This window comes from Malaclemys terrapin, chromosome 17 (genome assembly GCF_027887155.1).
Source record: "Malaclemys terrapin pileata isolate rMalTer1 chromosome 17, rMalTer1.hap1, whole genome shotgun sequence".
NCBI lineage: Eukaryota > Metazoa > Chordata > Testudines > Emydidae > Malaclemys > Malaclemys terrapin.
Genome location: NC_071521.1, coordinates 5,731,332 through 5,753,289, shown reverse-complemented (window position 1 = coordinate 5,753,289; position 21,958 = coordinate 5,731,332). Strand labels below are relative to the sequence as shown.

General features: G+C 48.6%; 1 protein-coding gene across 2 annotated transcripts in view; it reads right to left on the bottom strand.

Annotated features, from left to right (window-relative positions):
- The window catches only part of KCNT1 (potassium sodium-activated channel subfamily T member 1), a 204,871-nt gene that overhangs the window by 35,261 nt on the left and 147,652 nt on the right, over positions 1–21,958 (bottom strand). For both annotated transcript variants that reach the window (XM_054007779.1, XM_054007780.1), the window contains 8 exons: positions 20,475–20,655; positions 19,320–19,484; positions 18,180–18,316; positions 13,577–13,640; positions 10,546–10,654; positions 7,769–7,877; positions 4,558–4,707; positions 4,000–4,238 (listed from right to left, as the gene is read on the bottom strand). In XM_054007779.1, the coding sequence (XP_053863754.1) occupies positions 4,000–4,238; positions 4,558–4,707; positions 7,769–7,877; positions 10,546–10,654; positions 13,577–13,640; positions 18,180–18,316; positions 19,320–19,484; positions 20,475–20,655 (1,154 nt within the window). The remainder of the gene's footprint in view (positions 1–3,999; positions 4,239–4,557; positions 4,708–7,768; positions 7,878–10,545; positions 10,655–13,576; positions 13,641–18,179; positions 18,317–19,319; positions 19,485–20,474; positions 20,656–21,958) is intronic.

Here is a 21,958-nt window from a genome sequence, read left to right as displayed (position 1 = left end):
CTCAACCATCCCTTGTTTATGCAGTCAAGGAGTACTCCAACTATTTTGGCCTCGGCATCAAACTGGGAGCTCATGGTCAGCTGATTACCCACCTTGACCCCAGGATAGAGTCCCCCATCGGGGAAGTATGATCGACGCTCTTTGTTCCTAGATGTCTGTATTCACATGTGGCTGTATTAAGCCACAGATAGTTCCTTTGTGCCCAGTTTACCAAGAGACCAGATCACCCTGTGTCTGGAGCCTGTCCTCTCCATTATCTAACTCTCCCAATTTTTGTGTCATCTGCAAACTTTAACAGTGATGAGTTTATGTTTTCTTCCAGGTCGGTGGGAAAAAAAAAAAGTTAAATAGAGTAGGACCTAGAACCGATTCCGGTGGGACCCCACTGAAAACACATCCGGTCCACCCTGATTGCCTGGTTATAATTACATTTTGAGACCTGTCAGTGAGCCAGCGTTTAATCCATTTAATGTGTGCCATGTCGATTCTGTATCACTCTAGTTTATTAACCAAAATGTTGCGTGGTAGCAAGTCAGATGAGGAAACCCAGACAGTGGCTGGGTCGGGAATAGAATCCTAGGAGGGAATGTTCAGGTCAGCTGCGTGCAGAGAGCTAGGTGGGTAAAGCCATGGGCACCCTACCCTTTTTAGTCTTTTTATTTATAGTTGTATGTATCACCTGAGAGCCCCAGTCATGGGGAAGGACCCCATTGTGCTCAGGGCTGTGCAAACCCAGAACAAAAATACTTTCTCTTGCCATCATTTTGTTACATCTAGGAGAGGTCGATCCAGCCAAGCCTTTTTCGTTGGGAATAATTCAATATAGTATTTAGTGATGAATTTTGCTGGCAATGTTATAGCTCACAGAGACCAGCCAGGAGGATGAATCATAGCAAATACAGCTGAGCCCGCTCATGCCATGAGGTTAAAAAACCATTAGTGACAGAGCCTCACTGCTTTCCGCAGCAAACGAGTGGAACTTCGTTACGATAAGCCCTGGAATTAGGCAGTGAAATATGGAGGGACAGCCTAAAACCAGAGGGCTACAGGGAACTGCTGAAAAGCTGCTGTCTCTCCCCTCTGCAATAATGGCAGAGCAGGAGAGCACCTCACAGGCCAAAACGCAGGCCAGGTACACGCCCACGCTGCGAAGCGAGAGCAGGCATTCCCGTCTGCAGGCTGCTGAGATCTCTGCGACCGACTCACACTGTACCACAGCGCAATCCCTTTGTCCCACTGTAAATCCTATTTACTGTGCAGAGCAATGACCCAGTCCCAGCAGAAATACAAACGAATACCTGTCTCATAAATATCCTGTGCTGCAGCAACTCCCAGCTCTCCCGGGCATGTTCGAGCACTTCACTAGCAAGGCAGGCCAGGCACAGACATTGCCACGGGTTTGGTCGAACCCTCCTGAAAGGGACAGGGAAGCCAGCCAGTACTCCCGCACACGAGGCCTGTAGGGGAGGGGGCACGGCCTTCCAACCCGGCAGATCCTGGGGACTCATGAGACAGGGGATAGAGGTAGAAGTAATGGACAGCTCCCACCTGGAATGGCTACCTCTCCTTGCTAGTGCTTGGGCCCCCCACTCCCCTGGCAATGAGGCTCCAGCAGGAGCCAGGCGGCCATTGGAGGGGTCTCTTGTGGCAGTACAGTAGCAGAGTCTGCTGGTCGCAGCATTAACTCCCAATGGATGGGTCCCGGGGCAGCTGGCCACAATGCCTTCTAGAGAAGCTGGGCCCTGGATCCACCCTTCCTAATGCCCATCATGCACCCACAGAGGGATCTTTGTAGAGCAAGGGGAACTGCTGCAGAGGGGACAAGATGGCCTTATGTATCCCCTGTGGCCCCTTCTCCGGAGCTAGGCAGGTTAAACCTGGGGCCGCCTCCCGGATTTCTGTCTCTCCAGGGTGTGGAAGACCGAGAGCCCATGCATCAAACCCTCTCCCCAAGCCTTGCAGCTGTTCCCAGCACTCAGGAGGGCTATGAAATAGCTGTGAGCCAGGGCGAGAGCAGGGGCCAGCTGCACGACAGAAACATAAAACACTTTAATAACCTGCTTGTGGCATTTCGCTGCTAAGAGCAATTTAAAAACCAACGGTCGTTCACGAGGGGAAATAACAGGAAAGCTCCATTCTAGTGCTCTGGCCCAGTGGCCTTTCTCTACACTCTCCTACTATAGGAACAAAGTGCATGGCAAGACAAGCTTCACTTCGCTGTTTGTTGGGTACCGACTGCTTTTCCCCGTGAGAGCACGTAGCATCCTGCACCGGCAGGGAAATTATGCAGGTGCAGTTATAGCGCTTCCCCTCCCCAAGACACGCCGCTGCTTGCTTTTGCCAAAGGTAGGCACATGAATGCTCAAGAAGTCACTTCAGGGATTGACTTTGTCTGGAGACAGAAGCTGAAGACCAGGAATAGCGTGTGCAAAAGGATGAGAGAAAAGAGCTCCCTTCTGCTCGACAGCACGTGGTCTGAGCTATTTCGAAAGGGTGAATACACAGACATCGGCTGTGCGAAGGGCCATGTGGGAGTCCATCGCTGGCAATACTTTTAATTGGTTTTTTCCCCCTGTCTCTGTTTTCCTTGTAATAAGCCAACGAGCCGAGTGCTACTGGCTTATTTATTTGTCATCTGCACCGCTGCAGAGTACAAGGGATCCTTCAGTGCAGATTAAAACAAATGTGCCAAAGAGAAATTCGCTCCATTTCTCCAGAGACCAAAAAGGGAGGTGCTGGATTCCCTGCAGCGGGGAAATGGCAGAAAGTTATTTTCCCCTGTGACTCTTCAGCTACTGAACAATAGACAGCAAGGGGGGGAAGGGAAGTGTCATCCAGCAGCGCCCGGAAAGCAGGTATTTCTGCAGCGCAGGGCCGCTGGTAACTTAGACAGGGAGAGTGTTCCTTGATCACCGTAGGGAACAGAATTGTACAGAGCTTGCTGGTTCCTTGGCAGCCTGGGTCTGTAAGAGCATCAATTCATTCCTAAGCCCAGTTGCACCCAGAGCTCCCAGGGAAATCAATGAATGTGTAACTCAGGGCAGCATTTGTTCCTACTCTATTTTGAAGTAGTACAATAGCCTGGCTCTGTCAGATTGTTATGACAACTTAGAAATTCTTAGCAATTAGCACAATCAGGAAATGCTTAGTAGCCTGCACTCTTAGCACTTTAGCTTTTTGCAAAATGAGCTAAGCCCCAAGCTCCCTAAGAGGTAGGTGGTGTAATCCCATTATATAGATGGTGAAACTGCAAACTCCATAGCCACAATTCTCCATCAGTACAGCTCCCACCCGTGTAGCAACAGTGTACATATGGCTCTGAGCAGGATTAGACAACAGGGTGATACAAATGCACAAGCACAACTGGAGCCCTGTCGACCCTGCAGCCTCCTCTGTTGCTCTCAATGGAAGAGCAGTCCTGGAGGTGAAAAACTGTCTTTGCCAGCAAACCGTGTAGCTACGTCAGAGAGGTTAAGTGACTTGGCCGAGGTCACACAGCACATCACTGGCAGAGGCAGGAGCACAAGCCAGGAATCCTGACTCCCCATTCTGTACTCTAACCATTAGACAGAACTCCCTGAGACCACGGAAAGTAGCCTGACTTTTTCCAGCTTTCACAACAGTTCAAATTCAGGTTTGGGTTCAGGTCTTGGATGAAGTTTCTGGTTTCATCCAACCCAGAGGCGCTGGGTCATTTGTGTTCAGCAGAAAAAGGATGGCAAAGCACTCACGCTTAGCTGTGAAGGTGTTTCACATCCCAGTAGCACCATGGGGCCATATGCTCATTACCAGACACCTACCACTCACAAAACTCCTTTGAGCAGAGGGCCTGGTTTTCTACCACAAAAGGAATTACCCACAGTGGACTCAACAGGAGTTAAAAAACAAACAAACACCATGAAGAACAGAGTGAGGTGTGCGGGAGATATTATTACTCTGTTCATTCACACAGGCTGTGCCGCTTTCCTCTCTTCCATTGGGAGGGCTAGAAGGACTCACCCATACTTGCAATTATGCTGTGAACAGGCAGCCTGGATGGGCCGTCATAGATCCCTCTCCCTGCAAAGCCTTTCTTCTTTTGCTTCTCCTCCTGCTTGAATATGAAGGCAGAGTTCTCCTCCTTGGTGATGTTAATGTAGAAGCAGGTGTCAGACGCCGTCATGATGTGCCGCGGCCCAGGGTTCAGCAGGATGCTCTTGTTCTCTTCCCTCCTGATGCCGATCAAGCAGACGCCATACCTAAGGCAGAAGTACAATGTGGACATTCAAGGCCACTCCCTCGAAAAGACTCTTGGTTTCTTTTGCAAAGCTACTGCCTGGGCCTCAGCCAACGTGTCACACCAGCGTCACTGACCCAGCACATGGAAAACGGAAGCAAATGCAAACTCTCCTCTCACTTTGCACCTTTCCAAACCAATATTGGAGGTAATTGGATTGATCCAATCCCCACTGCCCTGCTATTTACCAAGAGAGTTAAGCGACATGTGAGACCGGTACCAAAAGCTGCAAGGGATCCCCATGCCAGGGCTTCGAGGTACTGAACCGGGCTGGCTCTCACTTTTTGTGTGCGTGGAAGGCAGCGTAGGTGAAGCTTTTCCCTTCGTATTCCATGAAGAACTTGCTGTCCCCCATGCGGATGTGGTACACTTCGTTGCCTGAGCAGCGTCCGTACATCCTTTGCCACTGCTCCGGGGACTCCTGGCCTTCTCTGTAACCAGAGGAACAGAATATGCCTGGTAAGGACTTGTGCTCAGCTCCACCACCACAGTGCGATCTCACAAGGGGCCCCCCCCCATCACTGTGGTATCTGGGCACCTTGCTGGAAGGCCAGCATGCTTTCTGAGCCCATAGCAAGTGCGGGAGCTTCTTTAAGTTAAAGCTATTCTTGTGGGAATTATGGGGCCAGTCCAGGTGGGCCCTTCCAAGGATGTGTCATCGGGGAAGCTGGTGGCCAGGAAGAGAATTGCAGGGGGGAACTGATGAGCCTGCACCTTCAAAATCCATGCCTAAAGTGTCACGCTCGGCAGGCCCTCTGCAGCAAGAGGTGGTGCTGTATTTGCCACCCCGGACTAAAGTGAAGGGCATTTGAACACCTCTGCCCCCTCACCCAACTGCTCCATGTGTCATGCCGATTACTGGTAACAGCCTCCTGAAATGACCGAAGAAGACCCAAAGTTTGCTCCGCTGTCATCCTGTCTCACAAGTGCCTGAGCAGAAGGGCCTTGGAGTACAGAAATACCCCGGGCAGGCCACAGGGCCCACTCTCTGGGCTAAGCGATGGGGTCGGAAAGGGTGAGGGGAGGCAGCAGTGGCAGGACTCCTCTCCGTGTTGTAACAAATCTCCATGGTTCAGCATTGGAGATCACCCCTCCCGATCCCAACAGAATGAAGGGACTCCAGCCTCCCTACAGCTACACCCTCCGGGCCAGATCCTCCTCAAAGGACAATTCATGCCAGCTGAGGAGGATCTGCTCTATAAGGTGTTATTACACGGGACATGAATGACAGGAGCTCTTAAAGATGAGGCTGCATTTTATGCCATCAACACAAAGATCATGACTGTGTGTATCAATAACCTGCTGCGCTTTCCAGGCTCATTTTAATTTCGGATTTTAACTGCCTTCCTATTTCATGGGAAAGAAGAAGGCTGAGAGGGGATCTGATTGCTCTGTATAAATACATTAGGGGCATAAATACCAGGCCGGGTGAAGAGCTAGTGAAGCTAAAGGACAATGATGACACCAGAGTAAATGGATATAAACTGGCCAGGAACAAATTCAGGCTGGAAATTAGCAGAAGGTTTCTAACCATCAGAGGGGGGAGATTCTGGAACAGCCGACCACTAGGAGTTGTGGGGGGCAAACAACGTCATTAGTTTTAAAACGTTTTAGTGCAATCGTACGAGGGGGTTGCTTGTAATGGCTTGAGCAGGGCTCAACCGTCCTGGGGCTCCCTTCCGGGTTATGACATACGCCCCACACTACAAGAAGGATGTGGAAAAATTGGAAAGAGTCCAGCGGAGGGCAACAGAAATGATTAGGGGGCAGAGGCACATGACTTATGAGGAGAGGCTGAGGGAACTGGGATTGTTTAGTCTGCAGAAGAGAAGAATGAGGGGGGATTTGGTAGCTGTTTTCAACTACCTGAAAGGGGGTTCCAGAGAGGATGGAGCTTGGCTGTTCTCAGTGGTGGCAGATGACAGAACAAGGAGCAATGGTCTCAAGTTGCAGTGGGGGAGGTCTAGGTTGGATATTAGGAAACACTATTTCACTAGGAGGGTGGTGAAGCACTGGAATGGAGGTGGTGAAATCTCCATCCTTAGAGGTTTTTAAGGTCAGGCTTGACAAAGCCCTGGCTGGGATGATTTAGTTGGGGTTGGTCCTGCTTTGAGCAGGGGGTTGGACTAGATGACCTCCTGAGGTCCCTTCCAACCCTGATATTCTATGATTCTATGATTCTGCTGCGGAGCTTCAGCCGACCACTGGCCGAAGTCAGGAAGGGATTTTCTTCCCCACTGTATTCTGGGAGGGTATTTTAATCTCCTTCCTCTGAAACATCACGCCTGGAAGTGGAATACTGGACCGGGGTGGCGGTGTGGAACAAGGCTCTGAAGTGGCTCTGAGCATTCTCTCTCTCTCTCAGGGGCTTGGCCAGCTGGTTCTTGCTCACACGCTCAGGGTCTAACTGATCACCACATGTGGGGTCGGGAAGGAATTTCCCCCCAGGTTAGACTGGCAGGGACCTTGGGGGTTTTTCGCCTTCTTCTGCAGCATGAGGATTATCTGGGTATATCTCATTTAATCATTTCCCTGCCATTACAGGGGCCTTGGGCACTGGTGCATCTCGGTCCCTCCTATTCTCTGCCTCTGGCGCATAATAGTCTAGTCTCCTGTGGGTCTCATTTACTTTGGTCTCATTTCAGTTGCCAGATTTAGTGGGTGAGTTTGGGGCCTGCGACAAACGGTGCCAGTCCTTAAGTCATCCCCCCTGCACGGCACAGCGTCTGTGAGTGGCCATTTGCTGAGATACAATTGCCACACCCATGACTTCCTGCCAGCCATCTGGGTCTCTCTGTTCCACCGTTCATTACCTCTCAAGCTGGATCCAAATAAAGTGTGTGCAGATTTCAGCTCCAGGTATGTGACTTCTGTACTTATAAGGCAAGTGACACTGCCCCAGCTCAATGGGTCACAGAGGACATTCAAAAGTATTATTCTTTCTTGTAAGATTTATGCTTTTTAACTAGAAATGGGACAGGACCAAGGCCCAGGAACAAGGCGTCAGAGGGAAGGTGATCAGATACACGGCTGGAACTATAATTATTATTGATCATTGGTAGCATCTAGAGATCCCAACCAAGATCAGGTAGACGCTGTACAAACATATCATAAGAGATAGTCCCTGCCTCAAAGAACATACAATCTAAATAGAAAAGGGTGGGAGAAAGGATGCATTACTGTCCCCATTTGACAGATGGGGAACTAAGGCACAAGGAGGCTAAGTGACAGGCCCATGGTCACACAGGTTGGCTGTGGCAGAGCCTTGAATAGACCCCAGAGCTCCTGAGTCTCTGTCCCTTTAACACAAGAGCATCCTTTCTCTCAAGGCAGATTTAAGTTAATATAGATCCAAATCTAAACTTTGTAGTTCAGGCCCAATCTCTATTTTTAACCCAATGCAAATGTTAAGAAGCCAACCCAGAGTGAAGAATGTGCAAAAAACATTCCAGCAAACAGAAGACAGTTCATGAGTAAAACACCAGCACTCACTGGCCCCTGGATGTGTGAACCAGCAGGGTGATGAGCGTGGAGGTTGCTGGGCAGACGCAGTTCAAAGCCAGCATGGCGTATTTGCATTCTTCTTCGCAGACCACATGATCTGAAATGAAAAAGACAATTACTACCCTCTGGGCATCACTTTCATTTTTCTGATTTACACACCTCCTACAACTGGTAATGTCCCATGGCTGATCTTCTAGCTAGCCAGTTGCTACGCATGGGAGGCTGGGGAGAGGGTTGCACGGCACGCACAGCTATTTGAGGATGCTGGAGATCGTTTGTTTTATGTTCCAGTCTCTATGAAGTCAGCGCAGGTTGATTAAGCACAGAAGGGGCTGCAGGGAAACACTCAAACATCTTGTTTCCAGTACGTACCGTAGACAGTTTCAACTAATCAAAAACCCACCCTGGATGACACATGGGGAGCAATGAAAATTGGAATAAATGCAGGGAGGAAAAACAGATTCACAGAATGGAAACCTGCCAAGTAAACAGAACCCAATCCAGACCCCCCCCCCCCGGCTCCTCCCAAGGCAGAGTCAGGGGAGAGGGATGAATTTCAAACCCCAGGACCTGGTCCAGATTCATTCTATGAAGGATGAGGTATCACACTGACAGCCTAATAACCTGTACTCAATCTCAAGTGTCTCTTTCCAGAAAAAAATTGATCATTGTCCAATAATAATAATAATAATCTGGTAACATATTTGAATTTAGGCCCAATCCTGCCACTGGTCCCACATGGTAATTTGAGGGCAGAGAGATGGCAGAATTCACAATCCAAATTATGCAAGTTTATCATGGGGAAGATAAGAAAAGCTCTCTCACTTCATTATAATTTCCCTGATCACAGATTCTAAACTGTTCTGTACTTTACAACACTGTCGAACCCACAATCCCATGTTGGGAGACTCCCCAGAAACACTTAAAAGACAAGGACCATACCTAAAAATACAAACACTACATTTTTAAAAGGTTTTCAGAAACTTTTGGCAAGGTTTAAAAGTTTGGTTGTTTTTTGAGTTGGTAGATAAGCCTCTGCCCTACCTCATAATGGCCCAGGGGGACTATTCTGCCAGTGACCTAAGGCCGTGACTCACATTAGCATTACTAGCTGTTAGGAACATAAGAACTGTCATAGTGGGTCAGACCAAAGGTCTATCTAGCATGGTATCCTGTCTCCAACAATGGCTCCAACCGGAGCTTCAGGAGGTGTGTGCAGAACAGGGCAGTTGGAGTGATCCACCCGTCTTCTTCTCCCAGCTTCCGGCAGTCAAGGGCTTTAAGGTCACCCCAAGCATGGGGTTGCATCCCTGGCCATCTTGGCTAATAGCCATTGATGGACCTATCCTCTATGACCATCTCTAGTTATTTTTTTTTTAACCCAGTTATATTTTTGGCCATCGCCCCATCCCATGGCAATGAGTTCCACCGGTTAATTGTGCGTTTGTGTGAAAAAGTTCTTCCTGTTGTTTTTATTAAACTCACTGCCTATTTATTTCATCTGTTTTTTCTTTTGTGGGAATGGGTAAATAACACTTCTTTATTCACTTTTCCCACACTATTCATGATTTTATAGACCTCTAGCATATGCCCCCTTAAGCGTCTCCTTTCTAATCTGAACAGTTTAATCATTTCCGTCTCTTTTTGTACAGAAGTCGTTCCATCCCCTTGATCATCTTGTTGCCCTTCGCTGAACTTCTTCCAGTTCCACTACGTCCTTTTTGAGATGGAGGAACTCGAACTGGACCCAGCAATCAAGGTGAGGGCACACCATGAATTTATATAGCTGCATTATGATATTCTCCGTCTTATTTTCTATCCTTTTCCTAATAGCTCCTAACTTTCTGTTTGCCTTATCAGTGTTGAATTTCATCTGTCATTTTGCTGCCCAGTCACCCAGTTTTGTGAGATCCCTCTCTTCAGTCAGCTTTGGACTTAATTACCATGAATAATTTTGTAACATCTGCAAACTTTGCCTCTTCACTGCTCACCCCATTTTCCAGCTCATTAATGAGTATGTTGAATAGGACTGGTCCCAGTACAGATCCTTGGGGGACCCCCTTGTTCACCTCTCTGCATTAGAACACCTGACCATTTATTCCTAACCCTTTGTTTCCTTTCTTTTAACCAGTTACTGATCCACCAGAGGATTTTGCCTCTTCTCCCACGACTAATTAGTTTCCTTAAGAGCCTTTGGTAAGGGACCTTGTCTAAGGCCTTCTAAAAATCTAAGTACATTTTATCGATTGGATCACCCTTATCTTCATGCTTGTTGATACCTTCAAAAGAATTTAATAAAACGGTGAGGTGTAATTTCTCTTTATAAAAGCTGTATTGCTTCTTCCAACAAATTGTGTTTATCTAGGTGTCTGATAGTTCTGTCCCTTAATATAGTTTCTAGCAATTTGCCCAGTCCCGAAGTTAGGCTTGTCAGATCGCCTCCGGAGCTCTTTTTTTAATTAAATTTAATTCCTGTGCTGTGACAGGCAGAGGATGGATATCCTAAAATATCTGCTAGAAGGACCAAGAAACTAGAGGAGATCACGCCACCAGGGCAGTGGCAACTCCGGCAGCGAGAGGTTCAGACTGGTGGCTGGAAGAAACACGGGAACCCATTGGTGGCGAGTAGCAGCGAATATTCGGGAACATCTGTAGATTGGTGGCTGTGTTCAGCAATAAGTCTCCCCTCAGGGCTCCTGGCATGAGTAAAGGCAGGTGGATCTGGCCTTCCAGGGGAAGCCCACATCTGCTCACACCAAACTCACCAGCAAACTTGACATGAAACTTGTTTTCAGGCTTTAGAATCTGAACATAGAGGGGGCAGTTGGGAGCAAAATCCTTCACAGCCCAGGCTCTCAGGATGGTCTGATGGTCCTGATGAAAGAGAAAGGCAAGAGCAACGTTATCCCAGACCGGTAACTGATTTGCTATATTCACAGAATCAGATAAAGGCCATACACACAGGTACATGTTGGAATCTGGGTCATCCCAATACCAGCACAGAGGGTTACATACCTGCCCCAGGGATCTGATGAGAGAAGATATGCCTGAAATCTTGGTAAATAATAATTCAATATGAACTATCCCCGCTACCTGAGGAGTGCCACCCTACGCTGAACTTGTTCTGTGGCCACTATTCAAGGGCGGGTTCCTCCCTGGATAAAGAAAACGGACCTACAAGGGGTCCTAAGGAGACCCTGACTTTCACTCTGCAGGTCACTTCCTCCCACCTCAACCCGGTGTGTCCTTCCCCAGGCACCCCTGTTCATTCTCCAACCAGAGGGCAGCAGGCAGACCAGGCCTCTCGTTTAGCTGGTTCCAGTGATGTATTCAAACCGTACCATCATTTCCCTCCAGAGTTTTTTAGAGGATGCACTTAAATTCAAGTGACTGAACCCCAGCCCTCTTGATCTTAACACACAAGCTTCTACTGCCATCTCTGTTAGCAGCCGGCTTGTCAATCTCTGTGTTACCAATTTGTTATTGCAAGGGTTTTAGTCACGCTATTCCCTGAACCATGAGGAGTGGTCACCCTTCGCCTGTTCTCTGTAATGTTACTCAAGGTACATTTACACTGCAATAACCGACCCTCCTCCCCCTCACCCCCCGCCACAGCACTGGGTCTCGGAGCCTGGATCAGCTGACTCGGGCATGGGGAGCTGAGGCTGCAGGTCAAAAATAGCAGTGTAGATGTTCGGGCTTGGGCTGGAAGCCTGCAAGGGCGTGGGTCTCCAAACTCAGGCCCAAAGGTCTGCACTGCAATTTTCAGCCCGAGCCTGAGTCAGCTGACCTGGGCCAGCCGCAGCCGTGCCGTGGGGCTTTTATTGCAATGCAGACGAACCCTGACTCTGAAATCTCCCAGCTCCCTGTTGCAAATGCGGGCCTAGGCACAGGGCGGCCAGGGCACTGCAAGGACCTTGGCACAATGATGTTGATGAGAGATTAAATTTCAGCCCTCAGAGGCTCTCTCAATGGGGAACTCTAATGCAGAGACTCCGGATCCATTGAGAGCAGCCCCTCGTTTCTAACAATTTCCATTGACGTTTCTGGTGATTCACACTGGGCCAAACGGTGAAGTCTTTACTGTCTCCTTACTCAGGAGTTAGCCTGGTAGGAGGACGCCTTGGGGACCTGGCCCCTGGCAGGTTTTTTCAAGCCCACGTGTTCTCTCTCATGACCCTCTTCCCCTTCCCTGAGGCCGTGGCAAAGTCACAGTCCTGACCGGATAGCAGCCCACACACTTGCATGGCAACCGTGACTGCAAACCAGTCTGTGACCTCACTGCAAATCCCAACGAACGCATCTCTCCTGCCCCACGGGAACATAAAGCCAGCAGGAATTCACTGCTCGCCGGGGACGTTCTGCTCTTCCCACCAGGGGCTACAGCCCAGTCAGGCCAATAATGGGAGCAAAGGTTCAGTCCAGAATAAAACGAGACAGAGGAGAAACGTGTCCTGGAACCACACAGATCAGCCTGTCATTGAAAAGCCAGCGTGGCTGCAGCTAGTCACACGCTGTCTCCCCCGGCCTGTCTGGAGAAACTGACAGCACTGCGGCTTTGTTCCAGTTTTACGCACCAGCCGATGAGACAACTTGACACACAGACTATCACGAAAGCAGCAAGACCAGCAAATAGGAACATGGGAATCCTTTCAGCAGTACGGACACAGCCCCTCGGCACATGCATGAGCATGGAAAAACACCCTGGGTGTAGAATGCCACTGTATTTTAATGCAGTGGTTCTTGTCCTTTGCCATACTAGGACCCCTTTGCATACCAGCGCACCCACCTCCCCCAAGGACTATCCCTTCCGTCCAGCCAGGACCTCTCTCTTATGTAGCACTAGGGGGAGAGCTGAGTGAGCTGTGACCTCCTGATAGCTATTCATGACCCATCCCTGGGTTGAGAACCTCTGTTTTAATGCACCCCAGTTTGGCGTGTGGGTCTGACTCATTCTGGTGGCAGGCATTCGGGTACAGAGTCAGCCCCTGTGGTCAGCCCCTCTGGTCGCACAACCAAATTGGCCCCCAACCTCTCCTACTGCTCTTCCCAACGTCAGTGTCTTGTGTTGGTGTATCATCATTTCTTTGCCACCTGACCCTTCTTGTGGATAATCCCATGAGCTGTGATCTAACTTTCCACCTGGTCTCCTTCCCACGGCTTTATCTGGGCATGGTAAGAACATGCATTTCAGGATCACAGTCAGATACCTCGCTTCCTAATTCCGATTTCTTTAGGCCTCTCTTCTTGGGTATTTTTTTCGCTGCATGCACGGTGAGGACGTTTCTAGTTCACACAGTTCAAGGTGATCCCCAAAGCCCCAGCTCTGCCAATCCCAGCATATGCACCACGAACACAAATGACAAAAGCATCATAAGGCAGCAAAATGTCACCAAGGCATGCCTGGCTGGGGAGTGGTAGACAGCCTGTTGATGAATGCACCTGATGTTTTCGACACTTAGGAGAGAAACATTGGACTGACCATAGTGGCTCAGGACTTCCTCCAGTTCAGTAGCTCTGTCTTCAAGAGCGGATGCTTCAGAGGAAAGAACAGGAATCCCTGCCCTAGGAAGGGACGGGATGACTTGCCCCAGGCAATGTAAATTAGTATTAGCATTATAAGTTTGTTAGCACCCATAACCAGACGTCCATAGAGCGAAACCAGGCTCTGCTAACTGCCATCTCCTCTTGGGGGAGGGCCTTTGGCCTGGGTTATGCAGGAGGTCAGACTAGTTTATAATGGTCCCTTCTGGCTTTAACAGCTATGATGCGCCAATAAACCCAGCCCTGTCTTACCGCGGCTGTGCGGTCCGCCTCGTTTCGACTGCTGAGAATGAAACAGGCCTCTCCGTTATCCATCCTGAAAACACAAAGGGTTCTGTGATCACACACAGCCAGCGAGCTTCTTCATCTCACAGGCACTCAGCTAGAGAGCCTGCTGGCCTGGTTTCTGGGTGGTCAGAAAAGACGGCACACCTGGGCACTGCTAACGTTTGCCGGGAATCGGGTAACCAGCCCTCCTGCCCATCCCTGTCACATTACAAGAGGAGCTGAGGTAGCCTGCGAGAAGGCCATTTCATGCTGCTGTTAGTAAATTAAATACAGCAGTCTGGGAACAGCAGGGATGTTATAAAGGGCCTGATCCCAGTTGTACCAGTCAAACCGTGCGCATACTGTTCCCTTGGGGACAGGGACTTGATCATTTCTGTGAGCATCCTGTGGTTACAGGCTGGACACCGCAGGGGAAAACCTCAAGGGGGCGCTGGGGTTGGTGTGTGTCTGTCAGTAGCCAGCACAGAGACAACACGGTCGGTGGCTTGCATAGCTACAGGCTTTTGGTTTCAGGGAGCTGAGCTACAGGGGGCACAAATGAGGCTGTTTCACGTGAAGGGCAGGTAGCGGCGAGGTGCCTCACAACCCTGAGTATCTCTGGGGAGCGTCACGCCGCCACCCCCTGAGGAAGCCGACAGGACTGCGAGCAGATGGCTGCTCTCTGCACAGGCGGGTGTGAATGCCACAGAAAGCCATCCGGTATTTCTCCACGGTTTTATTTCAGCTGTGGGAGGCCCTGGCAAGGCTCAGGTAATTAAACAAGAGAGCTTCTGGCTCTGGCAGGCGACAGACATGAAACACTTGGTGAACAGTGGAAAGCAGCTCTAATTGCCATAGGTCGTATCTCTGCATCTGCCTTGTCTAGTTAGACGGCAAAGTTAACTTGGGTGATCAGCACACAGGTCGGAGCACCCACGTCGGGCTAGCCCGCGTGCGAGCAGCCACGCTGCAGAGCCAGACTCGAGTGTGCCCATTGACTGCGTCCACACTGCCACCGCATGCCCTCGTGTGAGGCACTAGGACTTTAGGGGCATATCCCCAAACTCTTAGCTCTGCAGAAAACTCAGCGGCTCTATGCTTCTTTCCCAGTGAATTGTGGGAAAACTTGTCTGACACATGGGTGGGGGGGGAATGTGAGAAGGCACTGGAGGACTATCAGCGCTCAAGCGATTTAGCCTGCATTTGATTGCAAAGAGGGCAGGCTACCATGGGGTTAGCCTATCCCCCACAACAGGCCCGCTAGCCTGAATGCAAAGCACCAGCATGCCCAGGGGAGAGAGTTTTGTATGAAGACAGGAGACAGATAAGGGGCTACACCCAAGTAAAAGCCGGAGTTAACTCTGCAGTGAACACATGCCCTAGGTTTGTATAGTGCCTACCACAAATAGTGCCGGGCCTCGGCCAGCCCCTAGGCACTGTTGTAATAAACACGATTAATAATAAACGTGCACCAGGCAGGGCAGCAGGGATGGGTCATTGCTTCTTAACGTGCTGCTTTGGAAAGCAACTCTGCACCAAGATCCTGCCCAGACTTGTCTGACACAGGTGGTTCCTTGAGTCACCAGAGATGAGAGAGTCCATTGTATGGGGAGAGCCACACAGAGCAGCACTGGACAAAGGGGCCAGTGATCAGCACACAGCGCACACAGCACACACAGCGCACACAGCGCACAGCCTGCTGAATATATGTACAAACCTGCACAATTATACATGCTAGAACTTGCTTGCATGAACTGCCCTAGGAGCCTCTGGAAATGCATCTCCCAGGGCTGGTCCGAACTGAGGATTTCTGCACGCGAGTAACTTTATCAAAGTGCTGCACCAGAGCAAACCCCCAACAGACGTGTCATGCAGGTGTAAAAAGTGGCTTACTCTGGTTTCAGGTGCGTCTACAGTAGCGGCTTTCCCCGGTGCAGCACCTCTGGGGCAAAACCCCTCAGTGAGGACAAACCTCCAGTCTCCCTTTGTGGCACTGCATGGACTGGGGGGGGGAGGGGGGATGAACCCACACTTAAAAGACACACAGGTGCCCCTCCGCACACATTTTACCCTGGAAGAGTCCTGGCTGTGATAGTTTCTTGTAAGTGCTCTCGCTCTGGAAATGAGCATCCACGGGAAATGCACAATATTAAATAGCGAAGAGCCCCTTCCCTTCTGGCTGCCTCCCACTGTCCCCGCTCCCAGTATGGTCCTCAATGGTGCTTTCTGCTGCCTTTGCAGAGCGATGTCTTTATAAGGAGATATAGTGTGACCGCTTGTGTTGCCCTCTCTTTTTCTCCCGTTACCTTGATTTAAACATGATTTCTCTCTCTCTGAATTAATTAAAATGTCATTTTCCCAAAGAGGTCCCAGCAGACACAGTGAACAATGTCCCTACAAAGCGAGTTTATGCCATCGGTATTTATAAGGCAATGGAGAGAGACACACAAACAGCCAGGAAAATTAAAGACCAGTTTCAGTGTTTCAAGGGATGTGTAAACTGTCCTCAGAGCAGTAACTACATGCTGAGCATTAAAGAGACGGGGAAAGGGAAAGGAATAGAAAAGTAAAGTAGAAAAAAGGGCTCTGGGGTGGAAGGGAAGAAGAGAAGAGGGGTTTGGAAAGTGTGACAATGGAATGTGCAATGTTAGAGGGGAGGGGGAAGACAAAGCCTTGTCTACATTGCCATTTTAGACCTTGAGGTAGCTGTGCCGATTTGAAAGTGGGTTGAGTTGCGAATCGTGTTGCGCTGGTGTGAACCTGGGCTGGACTTTCCGGTTTGCTAAGGCCACTTTGGGCTGCAGCTGGAGATGGACAAATGAAGAAATCCTCCTGTGCACGGGAGCTCTGCTGGAGGAAATCTGGCAGAGGACTCACTGTGCCCCTTGTCCCACCCCTGGGCAAGGGAAGGAGGGCACCCATCGGGGTGCTCTAGGGGTAGGCCATAGAAGGGACATGCAGGAGCAGGGGAGATGGAGTGAAGCTCTATCACATTACTCCACTGGCATCAAGTCCCCCTGCCCCACGCAGCCCTTACTTGTGCAGGAGCCACGTCTCGCTCTAGCTAGCAAATGTTTCCTAATAGTTGGACCAGGGAGTCGGACTTGCACCTCCTCAGCTCCACCTCTGCCCTTACTGCTAACTCAAGTGTGCCCCAGGGCAGGTCACCCGAAAAATAAGCACAGAATTAAGCTACCTCTCAGGGGTGCTGCGAGTCACAATTCATATTTGCAAAGTGCTTTGAGATCCTCATATCTAGAAGGGCCACTATTATTACCAGTTACTTTACTGGATACAGTTAGAGTTACACAGTTAGTAAAAGCAGGTTCTTTGGGGGGGTTTATTTCTCCAGCTCTTGGGGAGAAGGAGGCATTGGGCATCCAGGCTCTTGCATTTCGCAGGAGATGATAAACCTGGGTTTCTGTGCCTCCTGCCGTCAATTTCTATTACTGGCTGCTGAATCCAGAAATAAGAAAAAAATTCAATCCATTATTCTAGGCACCTTAACAATCAGCTAAGTGCAGAGTTCTCAAGAGAGTTCTACTGGGGTAGGATTGGATTCAAAAGGAACTAGTAATTGGCAGCCTTTAAAGAATTTTAAAGCCCCATTATTACATTTCCAGTCCACCCCTCAAGACTCGTTATCCACAAAATGAAGGACACCTAGCTAGAGTTCAATGATCTGATGTCTATTTTTGAGAATTTTACAGTGATGGCAGAGAAAACAGAGAAAAGATTCTGTGGTGCATGAATGTTTAAACTGGGGTCAGACTATCACGCCAGCCTGTGAGAGCACCGTGACAGTGAGTTTGAAATGTGGGCATTACTGTTTGCATCAGTTACTGTGATATCTTGAGCTGTCAGCACTGAAATGGATGTCCTTAATAAGGGCTTGTCTACACTTGAAATGCTACAGAGGCACAGCTGTGCCACAGTAATGCTCAGTGTAGACATACCTACGCCAACTGGGTGGGGGTGGAGGGGTTGTCCGGTCAGCATAACTAATCTACTCCCTGAGAGATGGTAGCTAGGACGAATTCTTCCGGCAACCTAGCACTGTATCCACTGGGGGTTAGGTCAGGTTAACTACACCACTCAGTGGGGTAGATATTTCACACTCCTGAGCGATGTAGTTAAACCAACTTAATCTTCTAGTGTAAACCAGGCCTTACTAAGCTGCTTTTCTTCATGGCATCTTTTCACCTTTGTGTCTGGCTGATGGGAATTTTCCAAATTTTTAGTCAATAGCATACAAAATAGCATTCATTTTAACCAGCGATGGATTGTAGCCAGTGCTTGGAGCTTAGCACTGTAATGTCCAGCATTCCTCTCCTAAAAAACGATATGGCTTAGATTAGCTATTGGAGCCACCCACCAGTGAGAGAAGTTGCCCTGCTGGAGTGTTTTGACTTTCCCATGCTTATCTAGGAAGCTGTATAGCAGTGTAATCAATGCTACAGCACAGAAGTGCACAGTTCTTGCTCTGAATAACAGAGAACACATATGCTGGTAGCCATAGCAGGTGTCTTGGAGGGCTATTCCCCTCCCTCACCTCTGTGGGTCTTGCTAGGATGGGCTCTATACTCACTTTGCTCTCATGAGATCCTGATCTTTCAGTGCAGATCCCTGAAGATATATCACTCGCTGAGACCACAGAGGAATCTGAAGGACCCGCCGAACTTGTATATCCATCTCTGTTGGGCAAAGTATCACTACGTAGTAATCCTGAAAGAAAAAAGCCAGTGTTTGCTTGGCAGCCTGACAGTGCAAGCGTGGTAAGATCGTTTCACTCGCTGATTGAGTGTGCAATTCTATGCAGGTTTCGGCATTACACAATTAATGGTGTGATATCACTTTGCACCAGCGCTGGGATGTCACAAGCGTTGAGGCACACACAGCGTTTTCCCCCAATCACGTTTGCACAATGGCTTTAATGTAGGCACATCTGACAACTGAATTATTAAAGGCCTGAAGATTTGGCTCAGAAAAGTGGGCTCTGCGTATTTAGAGAAATTAACAAGACTTCAAAAATGAAATCTACATGGAGCCAAGGCTGACAATGACAACAGTGAAATCTTGATTGGTTCTTGAATTAAATGCAAATACAGGGTGCATGTGAGCCACTCTTAATAGTAATGGGGTGAAAGTTACACCCATTCACTGATAAACGGCGCTGATTAGACTTGATTATTCCATTCGGAGCTGGGTAGATCATCTGGGATTCAACGAGCAAACACTTTATTTATATAGTATAAGGCATTCAATTTGGTAAACACCTTCTAACACAAAAAAATAACACATTTATGGAGGCATTTTCAATGTGCTTGGATACTACAGCAACAAGCGCTGCAGAAAAACCCGAACTAGCCCCGATAGAGTGTGTCCATTGTTGTGGCATAGAGGGAGGTATGTACTGCAGGGTAGTGAATCTACCAGAACTATAACAATATATATTTCTTCTGTGCTGTTTCCATATACTGATCCATGCATTCTATACAGTGAATTGAAACCAATTACCAGACTATACTGAAGACTAATCTGGTTGAACTGATATTTTTTACCTCGTATGTATTCCTGTCACATATCCTTTGCTTCCCTCTTCCATGTGCTCAGTGTGAGTGTTGCACTCATTACCCACAGCAAGGTCTAGCAGCGCGGAGAGCTCAGGAAGGACACTTGTTCAACTGCTAACACCGCTAGCCCTGAAATAAGACACCTCTGCCTTTACCTGCAGCCGGGGATGGGCGTAGAACTCGTTCAGAAAGTCCATCAGGAGGTCAATCTTGAGGGAACTGACACAAAGGACAACGTGTTTCTCCGTCTGTGCTCGGTGGCGGCTGTAATTCCCTCCTGATTTCTGACGTTCCATCCAGAGGTACACAAGCTCCTCGAACTGCAAACAAAGGCAGACAGACTGTGGGGTGGGCCAAATGGATTCAAGGATTCAGAACACTTTCACGGCTACAAACTGCACATCCATAGTTATACTGTCCCCTGGTTAGCCACATACACCTGTGCAAGGTTAAGAGAGCTCTGGATAAAGGACAGTTGTGTTTATACATGTACAATGTTGTGTGTAATATACAGGAATGTAATCTGTGTTTAATGCTAGGGTGAAGGGCATCATGCAAATGCCTGTAAGAGCGAGAGAATAGAGAAGACACAGATAGGATAGACAGACTAGGCACACATGTGTTAACCTGTATACCCTCTTGAAAATGGGTTGCTTCATTTCAAGAAACATTAATTGACAAACATCCTGAGATTTTCTGTAGTGTACATGCCCTGTACAGTACTAGGCATGCCTGTATTGTAACACATACGTATACTCAACACACATGTATACACGTTAAAATGAACTCACATCACAGTATGTACCTGCAAACTGTGACAATGTGATTTCTAGCTCTCCTGCTAGCGGGCACACACACACACACACACACACACCCCTATCTGCTTGTTCCGTTTAAGGACAGATGGGAAGGAAATACATGTTGGCTATTCAATCCCAGAGGAAAACCTTTTCCCTATTCCCCTCGCCTGACACTAAGCAGTGACAGACAGTGAAAACTGCAGGCAACAGGCTGCCATTGCCGCATCATGCGGCTGGCTGGCGGAGAAGGAGCACTGGCTTGTCTGCTCCCAGACGTGATGCATCAAACGTCACCGCTCAGCCGCTGGTTGACAGTGCCTCAGAGCAGAAACATGGGTTGAGAATTCCTCTCTCTCCTCTGGAAATCTCAAATCATGTTCCCAGTCAACTGTCTAGTCAAGTGGAAATCACCTTCCTGCTGGTCCTTCTCACGGGCCATGACACACCAGCAACGCTGCCATTTCTAATATAGGCTGAGCGCATCTTTTTCCTCATGGCCGTGTCGCTTACCTGGAGGGGCAGCACGACAAGGGCAACGCAAATCATTATAACCACCAGGAGCTGCGAGGGCCAGATCTTTGGGGTCACATCTCCATAGCCCACGGTGGAGAAGGTGACGATACAGAAGTAGAAGGACTTGAAGAGGGAGAGGTTGTCGCCTGCTCTTTCTAAATGCTGGATGCCACAGGTTCTGGAGGGAGGAGGGAAAGGGAGCATGAGTCAATTAGGCTTTCACACGGCACTCCATGAACATCAGGTTCCTGATCCTGCAACGTATAATGCCCTCCACTCCTACTCATGCCAGTGGGGGAAGAGGGCCCTCTGGTACTTGCAGGAAAATGCCCTAGAAGAAGCCTTAAACCTACCAGACTCATGGGCAGAATTCATCCCTGGTGTATCACCAGTATTGTCAGTAGGATAAATCTGGCCAGCTTGACAGCACTTCTAGTTTAGAGGTTCAATTTGGCTCAGATAATCCTCCCCCTCAATTAACATCTTCATCAGAACATGACCTCTAACTCTCGCCATCAGGTACCACACTCCAGTAGTACAACGCCACTTATGTAGGTACCATGGAATCCAAGGCCCTATGTTTCTGACAGAACCGAGTGTCGCAGAAAGGTAAACGGGAAGCTCATTCCATCCTTGCTATGACTCAGATGACATTAAGGGCTCTCAGTCTCATGACTGACTTCAAGTGAGATTCTTCAGCAAGCACAATGCTGCTAATACATTTCACTCCGCACTGCACCACTTTTCTCTTTGGAAACACAAACCTTCTGGAACCAAGCAGTTGATTGCCTCAGTAGTCAGTCAGCATCACTTGAGAGGCATGCAGGTTAAAAGTCATCTTGGTGAACAGAAATAATGTAGAAGTAGCCTTGGAATTTAATTCTAGTGCTATCAAACAGGCCAGGAAATACATATAGAGTCACAGAGGGCATGTGCTGCTAAAGGCAAAGTGTACTGTGGCTTGTTTTTATTTAAAAAGACCTGTCAGGATGTTTAGACCTATCATACTCATCAGCTTCACTTTGTGTCCACTTACAGCTTAACTGGTATGTTACATTCAAAGTCCAGACCAGTAGAGATGTAAGAAAATGTCAAAAGTCTAACTAGACATGAAATACCTAACAATGGAAAGACATCCACGTTGTTCTAAATGCACAGGGTAAAGGGTTCTGTTAATTAGCAGATGCCTCCATGACCCATTAGACAAATGGCAATCTAGCAACCATGGTAACCTCCTCCAGATGAACAGCATATTTAGGAAATGCAATGTCCTTAATGTACAAGCCATCACAGCTGAATTAGTGTCCAACAAATATCTCCCCTTTGAAAATCACCAGTATCGCCCTGGACATGACAGCACTTACTGCCTGCTCTGAGCCATGTGAACTTGCATAAGCCAGCCTTGATCCTGGCATGCTCCAGTTAACAAGTTTCTGTTAAAATCATGTAATTAGAGACAATCATTGGCTCCTAAAATAGGA